This window comes from Dendrobium catenatum, unplaced genomic scaffold, assembly GCF_001605985.2.
Source record: "Dendrobium catenatum unplaced genomic scaffold, ASM160598v2 fragScaff_scaffold_264, whole genome shotgun sequence".
NCBI lineage: Eukaryota > Viridiplantae > Streptophyta > Magnoliopsida > Asparagales > Orchidaceae > Dendrobium > Dendrobium catenatum.
In genome coordinates this window covers 191,863-207,175 of record NW_021318726.1, presented here as the reverse complement: position 1 = coordinate 207,175, position 15,313 = coordinate 191,863, and the positions used below count along the sequence as shown (strand labels likewise).

The 15,313-nt window shown below is 33.7% G+C and overlaps 1 protein-coding gene across 6 annotated transcripts in view; it reads right to left on the bottom strand.

The window, feature by feature from the left end:
* Positions 1–5,091: 5,091 nt before the first annotated feature.
* Positions 5,092–15,313, bottom strand: part of LOC110101389 (beta-galactosidase) — a 115,931-nt gene continuing 105,709 nt past the window's right edge. For all 6 annotated transcript variants that reach the window (XM_028693346.1, XM_028693348.1, XM_028693345.1 and 3 more), the window contains 2 exons: positions 5,604–6,302; positions 5,092–5,500 (listed from right to left, as the gene is read on the bottom strand). In XM_028693346.1, coding sequence (XP_028549179.1) covers positions 5,327–5,500; positions 5,604–6,302 — 873 coding nt within the window. In that variant the 3' untranslated portion in view covers positions 5,092–5,326. The remainder of the gene's footprint in view (positions 5,501–5,603; positions 6,303–15,313) is intronic.

Below are 15,313 nucleotides of genomic sequence, written 5' to 3'. Positions count from 1 at the left end.
AATTTAAAACCTTCAGTTGAAAAAACACCTATATCTAGTGGGTGGGTCTTCTTTTTATTTGGATCTATGGACTCCTGGAGATGTCCTCTAGAAATTCCTTGAATAATCCAACCTCTGAAAATCACTGGATAAGAAGTTGATTGGCTTGGATCACTTTCTCTCTCCTATCTCTCTTGGACTTCAATTGGAGAGATTTGGAGCTGGAGAAGGCTAGGGATTGCTTGTGAGGGGCTTAAAGGATTTCTAGGAGTCTACATGTTGCAATTGATCAACCCTTCCTTTAGAAAATTTAAGGATATTTATAGGAGAGAGAATATACAATCAAGGACCAAGATATTGCCACCTAAGCATTGACCAACCGCCATTTCAATTGGGGACTATCTAATAAGAGACAAGGGAAGGTTCTAGAGAGTTTGAGCTTAATGGGACAATTGGCTAGTCAGTTAGGAGTATACCAATGATTGGAGAGAGTTTATTTTGAGGAATTTGGTCACATCAGCAGTTTATATAGTTGGATCATGACATGTCATGTGCAAGGAACATTCTATAGCACAATTCAAATGTTTACAACAACCAATTTGTGTTGGGTTGTCAATTGTCCCAAGAATTTAGGTTTTGGAGGGTTTGGTTCAGCCTAATTGGTAAACCTAGGTCAACCATGGGTTGGGCTTGTTGCGTCATGTGTATGGAGTTAAGGGACACCTACTACAATCATTATATAATTTAATTCTATAAGGATCGGCTTTTGGCTTAAGAAAACCCCTTTAGGTGCATTTAGTTCAACCTATGTGGCTAAACCAGATGGGCCTAGGGGATGGAACTCTTTCGGGAGACTCATCCCTAGGAGTTTGGTTCATTAGTTTGATCAGATTTGTTGGTTTTGAATTTTTTTATGTGTGTTTTGATCAACTATATTTGATGAGAGGTCAATGTGGGGTCCAAATCATTCCAAATATGATTTAGAACTTGTTGGAATAGGTTTCATGTAATGGAGGAGGTCATTTGGTGTAAAATAGAAGTTTAAAGGTTTAAGGGACCCCTTAGTAAGCAAGCGTTGCTTGGTCAACCAAGGATGACTATGGGTTGAGATTTGATTCAATGCATTGCAAATGATATTTTGAGTTTTTGGAGGTGGTCCCAAGATTAGGTGGGGTCTCCATGCATGAAATACAATTTTTAAGGCTTAAGGTGTCTTTTGGTCAACCTAGCTTGACTTGGTTAGCCAGGGTTTATCAAAACTAAAGGTTGATTTGAATGCACTCCAAATCACATTTAAAATGTGTTGGAAGAGGTTTAAAGGTTTGGTTTGACTGAGCCATGTTGAAGTTAAAGTAAAATTTAGTTCTATGAGGTTTTAGGATTTAGGGTTTCAAGGGTTTTATGGTCAACCATGGTCCACCAAGAGCTCAATATTGGTTTAATGCATCATGCTAATGACAATGATCATACTCAGTGGATTTGGGGAGGCTTCCAAGATCATGAACAACAATATAATATGTCCAGTGGCATAGACAATAAGTATTTGAAGGTTTTACAACCTTGGAATATGCTTTGAGTTTATTGTGCTAGAGGATTAGAATGCCTCCAAATTGATATAGCTGACTCTAGAGGTATGTCTAATCAATATGCAACTGACTGATCATGAATCCAAGGTCATTTGGTTAGGTTTTGAGGTATTTTATTTTTTTTTCAAAAATAGGTTATGGACCAACGGGTTTTGGGTTTAAATTTAAGCATTGGATTTTGAAGTTTGAAGTTTGCATTGGGTTTAACAATAGATTTGTTATAAATTTGATTTTCTTAATGATTTGGAAGAGTTGTAGACTTGACATGTTCATATGGTTGACAATCATTGATGGTTTTCAGTGATTGAACATATGATCAAGTGACAATCACTAGTGATTGCCAACTGATGGGTTTAAAATTTAATTTAAGTTTGAGTTCTGAATTGATTAATGAAGGTCAATGATTAAGAGAGTTTTGTTTTGCAATGAGCATATCAATGACAATCATTTGGTGATTGTTAAGTGACTGATCATATAATTAAATAAAAATTAAAGGTAACTATCAAGTGGTGATTATAGAGGTCAATGATCATATCACTATGCCAAAGCACATTGATGAATTGGATTTGAGGTTTGGAATGTAGTTCAATGATTGGTGTACAAAAATTAGATGTTTGATATTGGAAATTGTCCTCACTCAAAAATGAGATCAACAACATTCTTCACACTTTATCTTAGGCTAATTGGTGTTACAAGGTTTATGATTCTATTTAGGCTAATCTGATAAGATCCTTTTACCCTTTCTGGAGAATTTTGCATAACTATGCTCACAAATGAGACACATGATGAATTTCAAGGTTGGCCCTACATGTTGCCTCTCCTTCATCTTTGATCCTTAGCTAGAGGGATTGTCATTAGTGTAAAGATATGGGCAATAGGCTTTACATTCTTCATTACCACCCTATAGCTCTAGTTTATGACTTTATGATTGATGATCACTAGTCTCTTCCTTATTGCATTGTTAATGAGATTGTGAAATAGATTTTTCTCACTAATGTCATGATAGCCACTTTTCTTGTTTTTGGTTGGGGAATTTTTTTTTTTAATTTTAATAAATTACTTTACACTAAACTTTATGATAGTTTTCCTAAGGTAATATGGCACAAATATGTAGGATTTAAAGGTTTTGCAATCAATTATGTTTTCTTCACCTAGAAAATTATCAAAGAGGGTCTCAAGACCATTGATGCTCTTCTTAAAAGGGATTTCATGGTTGATGATAAGTATGCATTATCTAATCTTCCAAAGGAAAGCAACAAACATATTTTCTTTGATTGTTTGTTTTCCTTCAACATCCTTAGGCATTGGCATTCTTGTTAAGAATTTTTTTTTTCTTTTTCAGTTTGGTATCCCTTTGAAGCGAATTCTTAATCACTCTGATAAAATTAATTACAAAACTAGTAAGAGGTTCTTTTTGTTAAGTGTGTAGATTACAACATATTATATTTGGCAAGAAAGAAATAATAGCATTTTTAAAAATAAAGTTTCTTCTAAAATATCATTATTGAGAAAATAAAATTTCAATCAAATCTAAGAGCAGGAGATGGAAAATCAACTATGGCTTGCCTACTCAACTATATTTCTCATAATTTGATTCTTGGCTAACTTGGTCATTCCTCTTAATTTTCTTGTTGGATTACAGTTTCTCCTATGCTTGTATCCCAGGCCAGTTCACATTAGGTGTTACTTTTTTGGATATAGGCTTTGACAACTATTATTTCTCTGAACAAATGCATAAGCCTTATATCTACCACCTTTGATGGCATCTTTTATTATTTTTTGTTCATTTTGTTGATATTATATAGGCTATCTTGAGCCATGTTCTATAGTTTGTTATCTTATGTCTTATTTTTCAATCATATGTAAGGTTATGGTTATAAGTTATAAGTTAGCATATTCCAGAGATATAAGGTAACTTTAAAGCCTCAAAATTTATATATATATAGGAATTATATACATACATACATAAATTTATTATGCATTTAAATATATAAAATCTAAATCTTTATATCTACTTATATAACACCTTAGTATTTAAATAATAATCAAAGCATATGCATAAATATATATATTATTTTAAATAAATTAATATTAGTGTTATTTTTTTATTTAGTTTAAATATTTGAGGATAATACTTAAAGAATTTTATGGTATGAATGTAAATCCCCCTCAAAAAGTTTGGTGATAATAAAGATACATTTGAGGATTAATACAAAATTGAACGAGAGCATGGAGAATAAAGTCAAAATCAACATTAATAGGGAAAAGACTAGTGATCATCATCCAAAGTTAAAAAATTTATTATTTCCTTCATCAAGATCATCTCCTAATCCATAATCCTCTTTATCACCCTCATAATTTTTATTTTTAGTTGCAAAAATATAAAACTTTGACCAAGATTTCATTTCTTTGTCATTAGATTGCTCTCAAATATTATAGTTTTATCATTAAAACAAATGGATTTTGTAATTTTCCATGATTAGATCCAACACAATCCGTATGTCCCAAAGGTTCATATTAGGTTAGATGCATAACAAAGGATTCACCCAAGATCAGATTGAAAAGAATTTCTTTTCATCTTCAATTTTAGTATTTTACAATAGAGCCACTAAATCATTAATATATAGAAATAAAACAAAAACATCATTCAATACGTAAAAAATATCCACAACTCATATCTATTAATATCGATACATAAACATATACGGAACATACATCTGTACTCAATGCAAAGAAGTAGAACAATATGTATGTTATCATGTATTGAACCATGAAAGCCAGTCATGTGCTAAATTAATGTTTCTATATGTTATCATTATATATGTATCATAAACAGTGCAGACATGATCAAGATCATTATGTTAGAATCATATGAACATGTGTTATAAAAAAAAAATGTACGTGTTCTAAGCAATGTTATCATGACCATGACTTTTATATTAAAGTCATACTCTATTTAGGGCATTGTATCATATATATAATTTCATTGATTCATATCATATTTAACAATTCATATCTTCATGTGTAAGGTTATATCCAAATATGCATATATTGACATGAGTATATCAATAAAAATAAGGCATAATCACATGTGTCATATCAGTACACCATTATAGATATCATGTATATATTATATGAGGTCAATCATATCAATAGGAGTGGTCATCATGAATGTTAGTACAATTATGTCATGTGTCATTACTGTCAACCCATATTATAATGAATGTTAATATATCATCATCATGTATGTATGTGTGTGTGTGTATATATATATATATATATATCTATCTTAGATGGTATAATGTATAAGAGTCATCACTCCAATCATAATTATATCATATCCCTTTATACCTTTCATCATATTATGCATCGGATTCACACTATTAACCTTATATTTAAAGAAAGCCTATTAGGCCACCCTCCTATAGAAGGTATCATATCTCAACCTAAATCATATAGTAATCAGCCTTTTTTCACAAACACATTGCACAATCATAATTATATTGAATAAAAAATAGCAAACAAAAAAACAAATTAATTGGTTATGTCATTTAGCCGCTTCTAGACAAATGAAAATTTTCAGTTTCAAGTAGAAGGCGAAAATAAATACTCTCATAACATGCAGAATATTTATGATTTTATTTTCCAATTAGTATTGCTCACAACTGTTCAGTTTCCAAAAATAAGCAAATGGATTATGAAGTTCAAAGGAAATAAACCCTAAACGAAATATAAATATAAAGTTTTTTTGGAAATGGAAATCATGATTGTGGAAGCTGACATCTGTAAATTTCTTCTGCAGATTGAGAGGGAAGCATTGGAGAAAACCTTATGGAGAAGGAATAAGGCATTGGATGAACCAAGTACTCGTCATGAACACTGGGAGACCAACTATCATCACCACCCAATCCCATGTGCTTATGGTCAAGATGTACCTAAAATTTACAAGAAAATCAATACAGAGATAAAATAATATGAATACAAATGAATATGAACAAGTGGTGGAAGAAAATAATAATGAAGGTTGCTTTCATGTACCTCTATGTGATTTCCTCTCAGCAAGTCTTCATTATGAGTAGCCCTATCGAGTTCAGCAGTAGTGTAGTAGCTTGCACTCATCTGCATGGGTGGTGATGTGCCAAAAGCAGAAGCAAAGAGCCCAAATCCACCAATATTCTGAAATGATACCCATCTGATATCAGCTCGCCCCGAGCATTCACCGGGAACAATGTATGGCACATGCAAATCTGCCACATTAGCTTCATATATGCCTAAATGAGCAGCTTCCTTTCGATCAGGATAACATTCAAATGGCCCTCTGCCATACCATCTGACTTGATTCAATGATTGTTCCAAATGGAAGACTACACCGATGCGCGGTAGAGGAGGAAGATCACTGTTGGGGTTCAGTTTGTAATCAATGATTAGATCACCAGATGCATAGACCCAGTAACTCACATCAACTCTGAAAAGTATCAAGTTATTATTGCTCGCATTCCTGGAATTTCTCTCCTTATCATAGTTTCTGGGAACACCAAAGTAGCTAGTTGTAACCAGGAGAACATCATCTGTCTTCTTATCTATTGAGCAATGATTTGTTTGAAATAAAATATCATCCAGAAGAGCATCTTTCCACCTTGAGGCATAGCTATAAGGACCACCTCCTTTGTCATTATCAGTGGGAGCTCGCCAGAAACAGGGAAATATTCCTTTGTCCGTTAGCAGGCAGCCTTCAACCTTCAAGGCATTCAGAGTTTGGAAAATGTATTTTTCTCATTCTAAGAGTAGTAATTTACCAATGCCCAGGACAGAAAAAATCAGACTGATTATGGAGATATAAAATAGAAATGATCGATGTCTCGTAAGTTCAGAGAAAAATTCATTACACAGTTCTTATTATGAATGGCTATAAGCTTGGCAGAAAGGCACCATAGATATGCAGTTATATAGAATGTTAACAGCAAAATATCAAATATAAAACAAAACAATTTCTAGAAATCTGCATTCATTTGGAATTTAGGATTATTTCTCAACAAACTTTTGAGGGAAACCTAATTTATGCCCCAAAATATTTACACATTGAGTTCTCTTATTGCAGATATGCATTTATAGATGTTTTTTGTTTTAAGTTGATTCATCTAGTGATCTGATCTGAAGTTCAGACTAATAATAGAAAATTGAACTTCATCAAAATATATTTTTTATATTTTTCTTTTCAACAAGGTCAGCATATAAGGTTATTAAGATCCTTCAATCTCTTCAAGCAAGTATGTGGCCCAAAGTAGGTAAAGAGCTTTAATCTTGGACATGTCATGGTTTAAAATTGCGCAACTAGAGGCGTGCCCGCGCCTTAGCGCAATTCAACCGTATAACACGTCAAGGCGGACGCTCCGACCCAGTTTCGTACGCCTCAAATCAACAGAGGCGTGCCTTGAGGTGTGCCTCACCTCACTTCAACAATCACCTCCAAAAAAATTGTTAATACATTATTTAAAACCAAAACCTAATATCTGAGTGAATACAATATTTCTATATCTCATTCCTATCAATTTGTGTCCAAGCTTTCATGAATGCTTTTCCACGGCCTAGAAGTGAATCGACCATCTCTATCTAAAACAATAACTTTTGGGATACCATACAATCTAACCATTTCCTTCACATACAAGCATGTCAATTTGTCTACTGAACAATTTGGTTAATAGGCAATAAATGATCTGCTTTAGTTAGTCTATAAATAATCACCCAAATGATGTTATGCCCCTGTCTGGATCTGAGAAATCTCACAATAAAATCCATTACAATATCTTCCCACTTCCACACAGGACAGGTAGTGATTGCAATAGTCCACTAGGTCGCTGATGTCCATCTTTCATAATTTGACAAGCTTCACACTTATATACATATTTAACAAACATGTTTCTTCATAACTAGCCACTAGAAAGTAAATTTCAAATATTTATACATTTTGGTACCACCTGGATGAGTTGTGTAGCCAGAGTGATGAGCTTCCTGCAAAATATCCATTTTTAATTCTGGATCACTGGATACCCACAATTGAGACTCATGCTTAATGATTTCATGAGTATGAACAAAAAGATTTTGATCTTTTCCTTTACTGAGCCGGCTTCAATAATTTTGGATGCTCACCATCAATCTTTTGAACTTCTTTAATACGATCTATTAAAGTTGATTTTACTTTCATCTGATGTAAGTATTTCACAATTTTAAAATCTCTAACCTCCAATTGTAGATTCTCAATTTTCTTGATCAACTGAACCTCTTGAGTAATCAACAAATTCATCATTCTTGTAGATTTGCAACTGAAAGCATTGAACACAATGTTAGCTTTCTTCAGAACAATACTGAATATCCACATCATAATCCTTGATTAGCTTCAATTATCTTCTCTACCTCAGGTTTAGTTCTTTCTATGAAATTATGTATTTTAAGCTCTGATGATCAGTAAAGATTTCACATCTTATCCTATACAGATAATGCCTCCAAAATTTTAAAGCAAACACCACTACTGCCAGCTCTAAATAATCAGTAGGATAATTTCTTTCATGTGGGTTCAATTGCCTCAATCCAAGTGCAATTACCTTTTTGTTCTGCATTAAAATACATCCTAAACTCTTCAAAAAAGTATTACTGTAAATCTGAAATTCTTTTATTCGTGATAGAGTTGTCAATAATGGTGCTGTAGTCAGATACATCTTTTCTTCTCACATTTTGCAGTCCATTCAAATTTAACATATTTTCTCATCATCTTGGACAAGGGCATGGAAATTTGTGAGAACCACTTAACAAGCCTTATGTAATATCTAGCCAAATCCAAAAAGCTACGAATCTCTATAACATTATTTCATGTGGGCCATTCCAAAATTGCTTTCACCTTCTGTGGATCTACTGAAATCCCTTCACCACTAATAATATACCGTAAGAAAAAAAAAATATTTTTGAGCCAAAATTCACATTTTGAATATTTTTCATAAAGCTGATTTTTCCCCAATATTTTCAAAACTATCCTTAAATACTCAGCATGCTTATCATAAGTCTTGAGTATATCAAAATGTCATCAATGAAAATAATCACAAACTGGTATATATAATCCTTGAAAACCAAATCCATCATATCTATAAAAATAACAGGAGCATTTAACAACCCAAAACGCATGATTAAAAACTCAAAATGATCATATATAGCCTCAAAAGTTGTCTTACTTACCTCTACTTCTTTAACCCTCACTTGAAGTTCCCTTGATCTCAAATCAATTCTAAAAAATGTTGTGGCACATTGATGCTATCAAATGTTTATGTAATTTTATTTTTATTTGAACAATAGTATATTTTATGTTCTTTTCTTTTTTTTTAGCTATCCAATAATGGGAAAGCATCCAATGATCATAGTAGGTTGTGCATGAGGCTTGGTAGACCTTTGGTTTGCTGACTTGATTGGTCCATTTACTACTGCTGGTTCACAGGTTGATTGGAGGAGGTTTGGATGGAGCTCATTCTCTTAAGTTGCTTGAACTGAAGTTTAGTAGCTCATTATTGTCCAAAAGGTAGCTCATTATGAAGGATTCATTGATGGGGTGGACTTGCCCCTTCTCCTTCCCCTTTCTTCTTGTCTCTTGGAAAACTGTGGCTTGTTTTAATGAAGGAAGGGAGTTGATTATTGTGAGCAAAATTGCTATTGACCTGCGGGTTATTGGAAAAGCTTGCGAGCTTTGTCCGCCTTCTTTCTCATCCCCTCCGGAAATCTTGCGAGCTCTTTTCAACCTTTCGTCTCGACTTCTAACGTCTTTCGTCTTTCCGCAAGTGCCACTCCATCTGTATCCTTCTTCTCAAAGTGAAGCAACTTTAGGGTGTCGCGTCTTGGTTGATTTGGAAGCATTTGTTAGAGAAATTGGACAATCTTGCAGTGCTGGACCATCGGTTTGGTAGTCTTATGTACTTATCTTATTTACCCTACAATTCGATGCATGTGAGGAACCCGCTCTGACGGTTGTCTAAGGATAACGTCTTTTATTTTTCTTTATTTCCTTAAAATCTCTTAGTGTTTTCTTGTTGGATTTTGAAGTTTTAGTTATTTGCTTTTATTTTAATAAAGTTTGGTTTAAGTTCTATCCATTGTTCTCTTTTATTTTAATACTTGATGAATTACCAGCTGGTTACCCCCAATGAGAAGCATTCAACATCATATTGATCTAATTCCTGGACCTACATTGCCAAATCGTTCACATTACAGAATGAGTCCAAAAGAACATCAAGAGCTCTCTAAGCAAGTGTCTGAACTATTAGAAAAGGGATTAATCCAGGAAAGTCTAAGTCCTTGTGTTGTGCCAGCTTTGTTTACTCCTAAAAAAGATGGAACTTGGAGAATGTGTGTAGATAGTCGAGCCATAAATAAAATAACCATCAAATATTGGTTTCCAATTCCTAGGTTAGACGACATGCTTGATATGCTAAGTGGTGGTAAAATATTCTCAAAAATTGATTTGAAAAGTAGGTATCATCAGATAAGGATTAGACCTGGAGATGAATGGAAAACTGCTTTTAAAATCAAAGAGGGCTTATATGAATGGCTTGTTATGCCTTTTGGGTTGTCTAATGCTCCGAGTACTTTCATGTGAACTATGAATCATGTCTTGCAACCTTTTATTGACAAATTTGTGGTTGTGTATTTTGATGATATTCTGATTTACAGCATTCACCAATGTGATCATCTTTTACATGTCAAAGAGATTCTGAAAACTTCGATAGAGCAAAAATTGTACATCAATTTAAAAAAATGTTCTTTTTTTGACTTCGAGTTTGACGTTCTTGGGTTACATTATATCTACTAAAGGAATCAAAGTAGATACTGTGAAAATCGAAGCAATAAGAAACTGGCCTATTCCTAAAAATATTAGTGAGGAAAGAGATTTTCATGGGTTAACATCTTTTTATCATCGATTTGTTAAAAACTTCAGTGTTGTCATTGCTCCTATCACTGATTGCTTAAAGAAAGGAACTTTTAACTGGACCCCTGAAGCTGAAAATACTTTTCAACTGATCAAACTAAAAATGAGTCAAACTCCAATTCTTAGCCTACCAAATTTCGAAAAGGTTTTTGAAGTCGATTGTGATGCTTCACATATTGGTATTGGTTCTGTTTTGAGTCAGGAAGGGAAGCCTATTGCATATTTTAGTGAAAAATTAAATGACGTTCGATCTAGATATTCTACTTATGACTTGAAATTTTATGCTATTGTTCAAGCTTTGAAATTCTGGATATGTTATTTAATTCATCGAGAATTTATTTTAAACACTGATCATAAGGCTTTACGATTTCTGGGGTAAAAAAAATCTGAACAAAAGACACGCCAAATGAGTTTCTTTTACAGAAGAATACTCTTTTCTCATAAAACATAAGACTGGGGCTTTAAATAAGGTTGCTGATGCTTTAAGTCGAAGGTCTCACTTGTTAATAATTGTTTTTCCGACTGTTACTTCTTTTGAATTTTTGAAAGATACTTATGCAAATGATTATGATTTTAAAAATATTTGGGATGCTTGTTTTGCTTCTGGAACTGATCCTTCTGCTCAGTTTGTGATGCATCAAGGTTTTTTATTCAAAGGAACTAGACTTTGCATATCAAAAGGTTCATTAAGAGAACAACTTGTGAAAGAATTGCATAGTGGAGGTTTGAGAGGACATTTTGGACAAGGAAAAACAATTGCTTTAGTTGAAGAAAAATATTTCTGGCCTCACATGAGAAAGGACATTGCTAAACTGGTTAAACAATGTAAGGTATGTCAAGCTATTAAAGGAACTACACAAAATTCTGGTTTGTATACTCCTCTGCCTATTCCAAACAAACCTTGGGAGGATATTTCTATGGATTTCGTTTTAGGCTTGCCGGTTACTCTTCGAACATTTGACTCTATTTTTGTGGTTGTGGATCGATTTAGTAAAATGACACATTTTATTCCCTGTGAGAAAACTTCTGATGCTTCTTATATCGCTGATTTATTTTTTAAAGAAATTGTTCGTCTGCATGGTATTCCTCGTACTTTTACTTCAGATCGTGACACTAGATTTTTAAGTCATTTTTGGAGAACTCTATGGGCAAAACTAGGAACTACTCTTCAATATAGTAGCGCCTATCATCCTCAAACTGATGGGCAAACTGAAGTAGTCAATAGAAGCTTGGGAAATCTATTAAGATGTCTTGCCGAAGAAAAACCGTCTCAATGGGATTTAGTGTTGCCTCAGGCTGAGTTTGCTTACAATAATCTGTTAATCCTTCTACTGGCAAAACTCCATTTGAGATTATTTATTGGCAACCTATTCCTCATATTTTGGATAGAAATTCCTTATCTTTATCTAAAAAAATTAGTGCTGAAGCTTTTGAAACATTTGACCATATAAAGACTATCCAACAACAGGTTTTTGAAAAGCTCAAAAATGTTACTGCTAAATATAAGTTCACTGCTGATAAACATCGAAAAAAAGTAAATTTCAATGTGGGTGACTTAGTTATGGCTTACTTTTGTCGCCAAAGGTTTCTTGTTGGCACTTTTAAAAAGTTAAGCAGAAAGAAATTGGCCCCTTTCGTGTAATTCGAAAATTAGGAACTAATGCCTATTTGCTGGATTCACCAAATACTGTTGGCACTTCTCCTGTTTTTAATGTTTCTGACCTGTCTTTGTATGAAAGAGATTCTGACGATTTCGTAGATATTGAAACTTTACCATTCTCTGCTCCTTTGGTAAAGTCAGAAGATCAAATTGAAGATGTGATAGATATGAAAATCACTAAAACAAGACATGGGGAACACAAGAAGTTGTTGGTCAAATGGAGTAATTGACCATTGACTGATTGTACTTGGATTAATGCTGCTGATCTAAAAAAAAGAAATTTAGGGCTTTATGAACGAGTTGCTGATACCTTCTCATAAGGAGATGAGAATTTTCCACCAAGGGAGAATTGATGCTATCAAATGTTTCTGTAATTTTATTTTTATTTGAACAATATTATATTTTATGTTCTTTTCTTTTTTTAGCTATCCAATGATTGGAAAGCATCCAATGATCATAGTAGGTTGTGCATGAGGCTTGGTAGACCTTTGGTTTGCTGGCTTGATTGGTGCATTTACTACTGCTGGTTCACGGGTTGATTGGAGGAGGTTTGGATGGAGCTCATTCTCTTAAGTTGCTTGAGCTGAAGTTTAGTAGCTCATTATTGTCCAAAAGGTAGCTCATTATGAAGGATTCATTTATGGGGTGGACTTGTCCCTTCTCCTTCCCCTTTCTTCTTGTCTCTTGGAAAATCGTGGCTTGTTTTAATGTTGGCTGAATTCTATGCATTAAAATTCATGAGGGGAGTTACTGTTTTCCGTGCTTTGCCTTTTTGAAATCCGTCCGGCTACTAGTTTTCCGAGCCTGGGTGGTTTCCCGTGATGTTGGCTCCTTGGTTCCGTGAAGCCTCCTTGATTCCTGTAGCTGCTACTTCGGGTTTTTATGCTGGGCTGTTTTCCGAAAAAAGCATTTGGGAAATATGGTGCTTAGGTTCTTGTGGAAAATTAATATGTGTGACTTTTGGCATTCCCCTACCTTGCCTATAAATATGAGAAGATGTTGCGAAGGAAGGGAGTTGATTATTGTGAGCAAAATTTCTATTGACCTGCGGGTTATTGGAAAAGCTTGCGAGCTTTGTCCGCCTTCTTTCTCATCCCCTCCGGAAATCTTGCGAGCTCTTTCCAACCTTTCGTCTCGGCTTCTAACATCTTTCGTCTCTCCGCAAGTGCCACTCCATCTGTATCCTTCTTCTCAAAGTGAAGCAACTTTAGGGTGTCGTGTCTTGGTTGATTTGGAAGCATTTGTTAGAGAAATTGGACAATCTTGCAGTGGTGGACCATCGGTTTGCTAGTCTTATGTACTTATCTTATTTACCCTACAATTCGATGCATGTGAGGAACCCGCTCCGACGGTTGTCTGAGGATAGCGTCTTTTATTTTTTTTTTTATTTCCTTAAAATATCTTAAGTGTTTTCTTGTTGGATTTTGAAGTTTTAGTTATTTGCTTTTATTTTAATAAAGTTTGGTTTAAGTTCTATCCATTGTACTCTTTTATTTTAATAAAGTTTGTCCATGACAGTATGATCATAAAACTATACACAATAGAGAAAAGAACACATATTCTTTCATTAAAGATAACAAAGAGTTCACACTTTTTCCACAAAGAAACATTCCTGATCCAATAACATAAACAACAAAACTGCGAAATCTTCCACTTCTGAATTGCTTCTGAATACAAGTGAGTTGACAAAGTCTGATGTGATAGACCATTTATATAATACATGTGATTATTTTAAATCATTAAACTATATTATGCATGTATGCTTGTTCAACTTTATTAGAATGAATGCACAATTCAATCCAACCTATAGCTCTATATAAACTATATTCATTTAATCTCATCCTACTTCATTTCTAAGTCTAATTACACTTTCTTTAGATTTGATTTAGCCTTAAACCACCACTGACTATAACACTATGGGCTTTTTTTCATTTCAAGTAGTACAACCACTGTTAATGAGTTAAAGCTCAATAAAATACATAACCATAATACAAGAAATAAGAAACATATAATTTGTATTCAATTGTAAGTGATATATAAATTTCTATAAGAATTATAAACTATATAAAGATGATGACTATAAGTTTTTACACACTTACAGCTCGCTCATCTCTTCAAGGTTAGATCTGAATTTTTAACTTCTAGAAGAGAGAGGGCTCATCCCATCAAGATTAGATCTAAATTTCAAACTTTTTAGAAGAGAGAGTCTGATACCTTTTATAAGGTCCATAAGGCTTATCTTATCAAGACTTTTGTCTTTACTTGTGCAGGTCTACCCCCATAATATAATTTTTCTCATTTATCTTTTTATTTACCTTTCAATAAGCTTCACAATTACCTTTTTATTTTCCTTTTTCAATAAGTTTCACATTTCGATAATATACACATAAATATCCAGTAAACATATGTATATCCAATAACTCAACTAACAATTGCTAAATCAGGTGTACCAGTAAGCAATCAACCTGCTTAATATGAAAATAATTGCTACCAAAATTAGATAAACATGCTGCAAAAATTATATAAAATGTTACTTTTTTCTATACTACAGATTGGCTAACTCACCTCATTCTCCAAGTTAGTCGGGTAAATTTGTTCACCTGAAATACCCCAGCCTCTTTTCCTTTTATAAACAACCTAAAACATACATTTTTTTTTCTATTTATAATGCATTCAAATAAAATAAGACAAGCTTTAATAGAATCTTATAAATTTACTTCAAATGCACTTTTTCCTTATTCAACCCAAAATCTTTCCCCCTCCCTAACCTCCTTCCTCTTTTCTTTTCCTTTCCTTTCCCTCCTTTTCTTCCTTATTATTATTATTATTATTTCCTTAACTGGGTTCAGCAATTAGCCGAAGCAGCCTCTGCTCCTGAACGCAGCCACGCAGCATCTCACGGCCTGCTGTTCGCACCTGCTTCCGAATTCCAGAGAACGTCGGGTAGGGTGGGGGTAATGAATGAAGGAATAGGATTTAGTGCTGGAATAAACTTATATTTTAATATAAAATATTAATATTAATGCTTTTCCCACTACTATTTACAACCAATCCCAGCCGCATGATCTCACTCTCAGAAATCAGCCCTTTGCATGCCTTGCCTGGTTTAGTGGATTCAGCTACAGT